This window comes from Olea europaea, chromosome 4, assembly GCF_002742605.1.
Source record: "Olea europaea var. sylvestris chromosome 4, O_europaea_v1, whole genome shotgun sequence".
NCBI classification, from domain to species: Eukaryota; Viridiplantae; Streptophyta; class Magnoliopsida; order Lamiales; family Oleaceae; genus Olea; species Olea europaea.
The window spans coordinates 7,238,671-7,245,503 of NC_036240.1; the positions used below are offsets into that span (position 1 = coordinate 7,238,671).

The 6,833-nt window shown below is 44.1% G+C and overlaps 1 protein-coding gene across 1 annotated transcript; it reads right to left on the reverse strand.

Annotated features, from left to right (window-relative positions):
* Positions 1-712: 712 nt before the first annotated feature.
* On the reverse strand, positions 713-1,219 carry LOC111392969 (uncharacterized protein Mb2253c-like). The gene has a single exon (XM_023018380.1). The coding sequence runs from the start codon at positions 1,217-1,219 to the stop codon at positions 713-715; it is 507 nt and encodes a 168-aa protein (XP_022874148.1).
* Between the last annotated feature and the right edge of the window lie 5,614 nt (positions 1,220-6,833).

A 6,833-nucleotide genomic window follows, 5' to 3' on the forward strand; every position in this document is an offset into this window, starting at 1 on the left:
ATTCTTGTTCGGAGGTCTTGTAATATGATTCGATTTGTTACCTCGGCCAGACCGTTGCTCTGAGGATGCGAAACTGATGTCAGACGGTGATCAATCCCAAGGTTTGAGCAAAAGTTTCTAAACGGTTGGTTGTCAAATTGTCTGCCATTGTCGGTGATGAGGACCTTTGGTATCCCAAACCTGCAAATGATAGACCTCCAAGTGAAGGCTCTTAGCTTGGGCTCCGATATTGTGGCGAGAGGTTCGGCCTCTACCCATTTTGTGAAGTACTCCACTGCTACAGCAACAAACTTTAATTGACCTCTTGCCACAGGAAAGGGACCGAGGATGTCAATTTCCCATTGTTCAAACGGGGCCGAACAGTTAATGTTGGTGAGATCTTCGGCTGGTGAGTGGATAACATTACCAAACCTCTGGCACCTATCACATCTTTTAACATATTCTGAGGCGTCTTTTTTCATAGTTGGCCAGTAGTATCCATATCGTATGAGTTTAAAGGCCAAGGCCCTGGCCCCTTGATGATTCCCGCACACACCTTCATGGACTTCAGCAAGGGCCTGGGATGATTCTGATGGCTCGAGGCACCTTAGGTATGGAAGAGTAATACTCCTGCGAAAGAGGGCACCGCTGATCATACAGTACCTAGGAGCTCGGGCTCTGATGCTTCTAGCCAACCTGGCGTCGCTTGGTAGATTTCCACTTGTGATGAATTCTATGATTGGGTCCATCCAGGATGGTTCGTTGTCAATGTCCATGATGTCGAGGATTTGACTGATGCTGGGTTCTGTTGAACTGTTCTGTCAAGGTCGTCTACCCCCATGAACACAAGCCTGGATAATGCGTCAGCTTTTCCATTGTCCTTTCGAGCAATTTTTGTAATTTCACAGCTCTTGAATTTTCGTTGAAGATCCTGAACCTTCATACAGTACAAACTCATTTTCTCCTCCTTTCTTTCAAATGATCCTTCAATCTGTCCGACCACTAGCTGCGAATCGCTGAATATCTTTACGAACTCGAGCTCTAGGCAAAGGGCTAGCTCAAGAGCAATAACGATGGCCTCATATTCGGCCTCGTTGTTGGTTGCTTCAAACTTGAACCTGAGAGCGCATTGGATCTCTGTTTGTTTGTCAGGGCTGATGATAATGACCCCTGCGCCCGAGCCCGAGGAGTTCGATGCTCCATCCACAAATATTTGCCAAGTGTCCGAATTAGTGCTCATGCTCGAGCTATCACCTGGCCCCCGAGGCCTGGGGGTTAGTTCTGCAATGAAGTCGGCTAGAGCTTGGGCTTTGATAGATGGGCGTAGTTTGAATTCTATGTCAAATTCTCCAAGCTCGATTGCCTATTTCATCAGTCTTCCTGATACGTCCGGCTTCTGAAGTATATGCCTAAGTGGTTGATTAGTGAGCACCACAATAGGGTGAGACTGAAAATACTGCCGGAGTTTCCTTGCTGCTGTAACCAAGGCAAGGGCAAGTTGTTCCGCCAAAGTATACCTGGTTTCCGCGTCCAGTAGGACCTTGCTTACATAGTAGATAGGTTGCTGGACTTTGTTAACCTCTTTCACCAAGACCCCGCTGAAAGCGTTTTGAGATACGGCCAAGTACAAAAATAAGGTGTCACCAGGGTCAGGCCTAGTGAGAATTGGAGGAGATGCTAATGTCTGTTTGAGCTCCTGAAAAGCTTTCTCACAGTCTTCACTCCAATCAAAGCCTTGGTTTTCTCTGAGGACTTTGAAGAAGGGATAGCACCTGTCTGATGCTCGGGACATGAACCTGTTCAAGGCTGCTATCCTACCAGTCAACCTCTGTACCTCTTTCTTGTTCCTTGGTGATTCCATAGACGCTAATGCTTGTATTTTGTCAGGGTTGGCCTCTATCCCCCGGTGAGTGATCATGAAGCCCAAGAACTTGCCCGAGGCCACGCCAAATGCACACTTTGCGGGGTTCAACTTCATTCCGTACTTTCGCATGGTGTTGAACACTTCTTCAAGATCTGAAATATGTTGGTCCACCTGTTTGCTTTTGACCACCATGTCATCAACGTACGCCTCCACATTCCTTCCAATCAAGTTAGCAAAGACTTTGTTGATGAGCCTTTGGTATGTTGCCCCTGCATTCTTCAAACCGAAAGGCATGACCTTATAACAGTATATGGCGGAATCGGCCATGAATGAGGTCTTTTCTTGATCTTCCTCTGCCATGAGGATTTGATGATAACCAGAAAATGCATCCAAGAAGCTGTATAGCTTATGTCCAGACGTGCTATCCACCAAGTTGTCAATCCGAGGTAGGGGATAACTATCCTTTGGACATGCTTTGTTAAGATCTGAGAAGTCAATGCAGACTCTCCACTTACCATTGGCCTTCTTCACTAAAACAACATTGACAAGCCAATCGGGATATTGAACCTCCCGAATGAACCGAGCACTGATGAGTTTGTTAATTTCTTCGCGGATGACCTCCCGACGCTCTGGGGCGAACTGTCTTTTCCTCTGTTTTACTGGCCTGGCCCCTGGGCTAATGTTAAGCCTGTGGACTGCAATTTTAGGGTCTATCCCTGATATGTCCTCAACCTTCCAGGCAAAAACGTCAATGTTTCGAGATAAGCAGCCGACAAGTTCTGTCTTTAGGGTGTCGTCAAGATCCCGACCAATAGTCACCTTCTTATCATGGTCGAGCTCAATTTCCATCAATTCTTCGACAGGGGCAAGTCTGACTTGTTGCCCGTCTTCGGGATCAATCCTCGAGATTTGCATGACGTCGTTATTTATTTCCTGAACGCTGGCAACATAGCATTGTCTGGCAGCTGTCTGATCTCCACGGACGACCCCGACGCCATTACTTGTTGGAAACTTCATGGCCAGGTGGAAGGTAGACACAATGGCTTTAATCTTGTTCAGAAGTGGTCTTCCCAGAATAGCGTTATACGCCATTGAGACGCGTACCACTTGGAAAGATGTCATCTCCGTAACTTGTCTCTGGCCAGAACCCAAAGTTAGAGGGAGCTCGACGACACCCTCTGGAGTGATGACTCCTCCACCAAACCCCTGGAGAGGAGTTTTAACCGCTTTGAGCTGGTGAGTCGAGATTCCCATTTTGGCAAAAGCTTCTTGTGAAAGTATATTGGTCGCACTCCCGTTATCAACCAAGATCCTCTTTACTTCAAAATTGGCCAAAATTGCTGAGATTACCAAGGCATCATCATGTGGGAGTAATACGCCTTCTAAGTCTCCAGTCCCAAAAGTAATATCCTCCAACTTTCCATGGGGCATCCCAGAGGCCAAGGCATATCGTCGGGCATATTGTTTTCTTCCACTGTTGGAGTCTCCTCCCGAGGCAATACCTCCAATGATGATATTGATGGTTCCAGCAGTGGGTTGACCATCTCTTTTTGCCTCAGGGACTTTTTCCCTGCCATGATCATTCCTCGGACGTTTGTCGTTACCGACGTAGGAACTCAAGAGTCCTCTTTTAATAAGGGCTTCAATCTCCCGTTGCAGGGCCTTACAGTTCTCCGTGGTATGCCCATGATCCCGATGGAACTCACAGTACTTGTTCATGTCCCTGGATTCGGGTGGTGACCTCATTCTGACAGGCCACTTCAGTTCCTTCATATCCTTGATCTCCATCAATATATTGGTCTTTGACGTATTTAAACGTGTGAACGGCGTCGGGGGAACCTCCTGCCTCTGTTTTCTCCGATGTTGTTCTTCACGGGGGTTCGGGTCATGCTGTCTTTTATGCTCGACTCTGTCATGGAATGGTCCAACCTTTCTCGGGTTCAGTGTTTCCTCCATATTTATGTACTTTTCAGCTCGGGTAAGAAGCTCGGTGACTGTCTTCGACGGAGTTTTGGATAAAGACATCTTGAAAGCCTCGCACTTTATGGCATATGTGAGGGCAGAAATTGCTGCAGTTATGTGTAGGTCGGGAATCTGAAGTCTTTCCTTGTTGAACCTGGTCATGAAGTCACGTAGGGTCTCATTTTGCCCTTGTCTAAGTTGCATGAGGGAAGCTGCTGTCTTCCTGATGCGTTTGCTGCTGGCGAAGAAAGCGGAGAACTTGTCCGCCAAATCCGAGAATGAGGCTATGGAGTTGGACTCCAAGGTTGAGAACCAATCCCTAGCAGCATTCGTCAAAGTTTGCGGGAAGGCCTTGCACATCACCTGATCTGGTGCAACCTGTAGATTCATGACGTCCGTGTATATGTTCAGATGATTGATCGGATCGGTGGTCCCATCATATTCTTTGATCCTAGGATACTTAAATCTGTCTGGCAAGGGGAATGTTAATATCTCGGAAGTAAATGGAGTGTTGGGACTGAATCTTGTCGTCCCTTTGTTGCCCTGAAGTAGGCCCGCCGTAATTCCTTCTTGAATAATCCTAGCGAGTTCCCCGGACTCCATGGTCACTGATCTCGAGGCCGAGGTCACATGTGGTATACCCGAGGCCCCTGCTCCGCCATTGTCAGGGAAATGTACTCGAGCTCGAGCATCAGCCATAAAACCCTCCTGGGGTGCTGGTGTAGGTGACGGATGCGAATTTCTTTGACTTAGCAGCTGAGTCAGTGTGGCGACCTGTTGTCTGAGCTCTTCAAAGGCTCCAGCAGTGACGACTGCCGGCTGAGGCTCTGGCACTTCTGATGATTCCTCTTGAGGAACAGGGATATCCTCAGGAGGGGGTTGGTTTGGAGAGGATGAGCTTGCTGGTGGAAGACCTGAACGTGTGTTTACCATGGCTTTTGGTAGCACTTCCCACAGACGGCGCCAATGATGCTACCAAAAATCGTACCTGCAGATTTTCGAGCTTGATGACTGATAAGGAGCACGAACGTGATCTTCCGATACCTGAAACAAAGGCAACGAGGTGTGTTCTCGTCGCCCCTCCGATGCTTAAGTCAGAAAGGGAAATATAAGCGTGAGGCTATATGCTGAAGAACAATGTAAAACGTACCTGAATAATGGTTCAAGGTTCTGTATTTATAGTAGTAAGTGACATTCTCCTAATTGGACTTAACTAGCTGGATGTCCTCATCTATTGGAGTCCTGAGTGGTTAAGGAGTTGGTTGAATTCCAGAATTATACGTGAGATAGGATTCTTGTGGGAGTTAGGATTCCTAATTGCGTAGGAATTCTAAAGGGTTAACAATCGTCAGTAGTGAGGGGGAGCCCATTCCCGAGGACTATGCCCGAGGACATATGTTTGCAATATGCGAAGCAGCATGGAGATATGGTCGGGCCTAGTGTCTCGAGGATGAACATGCTCGAGGACACCGCAGATGGATTTGCAACTTTATCAAAATTAGTCCTCGGGATATACTGATCGGGGATATTGGAAAATGTGACCATCAGTGCCAATTAAAATTTAGATTTTAATCTAACTCAAAGTCAACAATTTATTTCAATCCATATTTGATGGACCCCACAATTTTTCAACTACATATTTTATCAACTTTTATCAAAATTTATTAAAAGTCTGATTTTAATCCTCACCAAATAGGGACATTATTTGCTGTTTATTTACACGGTCAAGCTTTTCCCGACCATGGGTAGAAATGCAGCACTAGAATGTGCTACTCAGGCAGCACAAATGGGAGCAATATTGGTGCTATTTGTTATGGTTTTGGGTGGAGGATTTCCCTTTGTGGTGTATGGGGGTATGTGGGATAGCTGGGGGGCTTACGGCCTTCTATCTACCCGAGACTTTAAATAGGCCTTTATTTGACACAATGGGACGAATGGAGGATGGAGAATGCACAGGCTAAAAATTTCACAACATGGACATAATGATCTTTATTCCATGTTGAAGTTTAACAGATTATTGACATTAGATGGGGGTGGATTTCCCTAATAGAATGGTCAATTATGTAATATTTTTTAATTTTAGCGATGAAATTTTCGAAAAATACTTTAAGAACGATTTAAATTTACGGAGAGTAAAGTAGTTGGTCCAAGCAGGTTGCTTCCCTTCTTGTCGTCGGGAACTCTTGACGAGAAGACCTTAGGATATGTTGCTAAAACAAATGGTGGAGAGATTCAATGGCCATTTATGGTATTACTTCAACGGCAAAACAGTATACTAAAAGGATCTATTTGTTAAATATTTTCAAATCAAAATATTTAAAATGGTTTAGAAAAATTTAGAACAAAACTAACTGGTTATTTTCCAATAGCGATTAGGTTTAGTTTAGACTACCATTTGCCTAATTGAACTTGAATTTTTATTTTAAAAATAAAATAAAATAAAAGTGAATTATTCTTTGATTCTATGTTAGTTTAATATTTGATTATTTATTACTAAAAATATTAAAAGGGTGTTTGAGAGAGATTTTTATGTAAAAATGTATTTTTGAATAGTAAATTGATGGAAAATGTGTGGTTGAAAAATAAGGAAAATTTTTTGATTTACCTGTAATATTATTTTAATAAAGAATGTGTGATTAAAATGAAGAGAGAGAATGCATTTTGAAAAAAAAGGGTACCAAACAGGACCTAAGACGTTTATTTATGTCTTAATATTTTCATTCTTAAATACAATAAAGTCTTATTATTCTCTATTTTATCCAAAAGTTCGATCTATAAAATCACTTTATCGATTCAATTCAAAATTAGTATCCCGACAACATTCCTAACATCATTACAATTTTTTTAACCCGCCTTATCCTCAAGAAGGAAGCACCGCCGTCTCCTTTTGACAAAAAAGGTTTAAACAAAATAAAAACTTTAAATTCCGGCTGTCCCACTTGGTATCAACTAGAAGTCCATTTTTGACCTACAAGGCACAATCTCTATATATTCCCTCGAATATTACCCCCACCCCCCCACCCTCCCC

Coding starts and splice junctions, on each gene's coding strand:
- LOC111392969 (XM_023018380.1), bottom strand. CDS start 1,219: ATGAGCACTAATTCGGACACTTGGCAAATATTTGTGGATGGAGCATCG.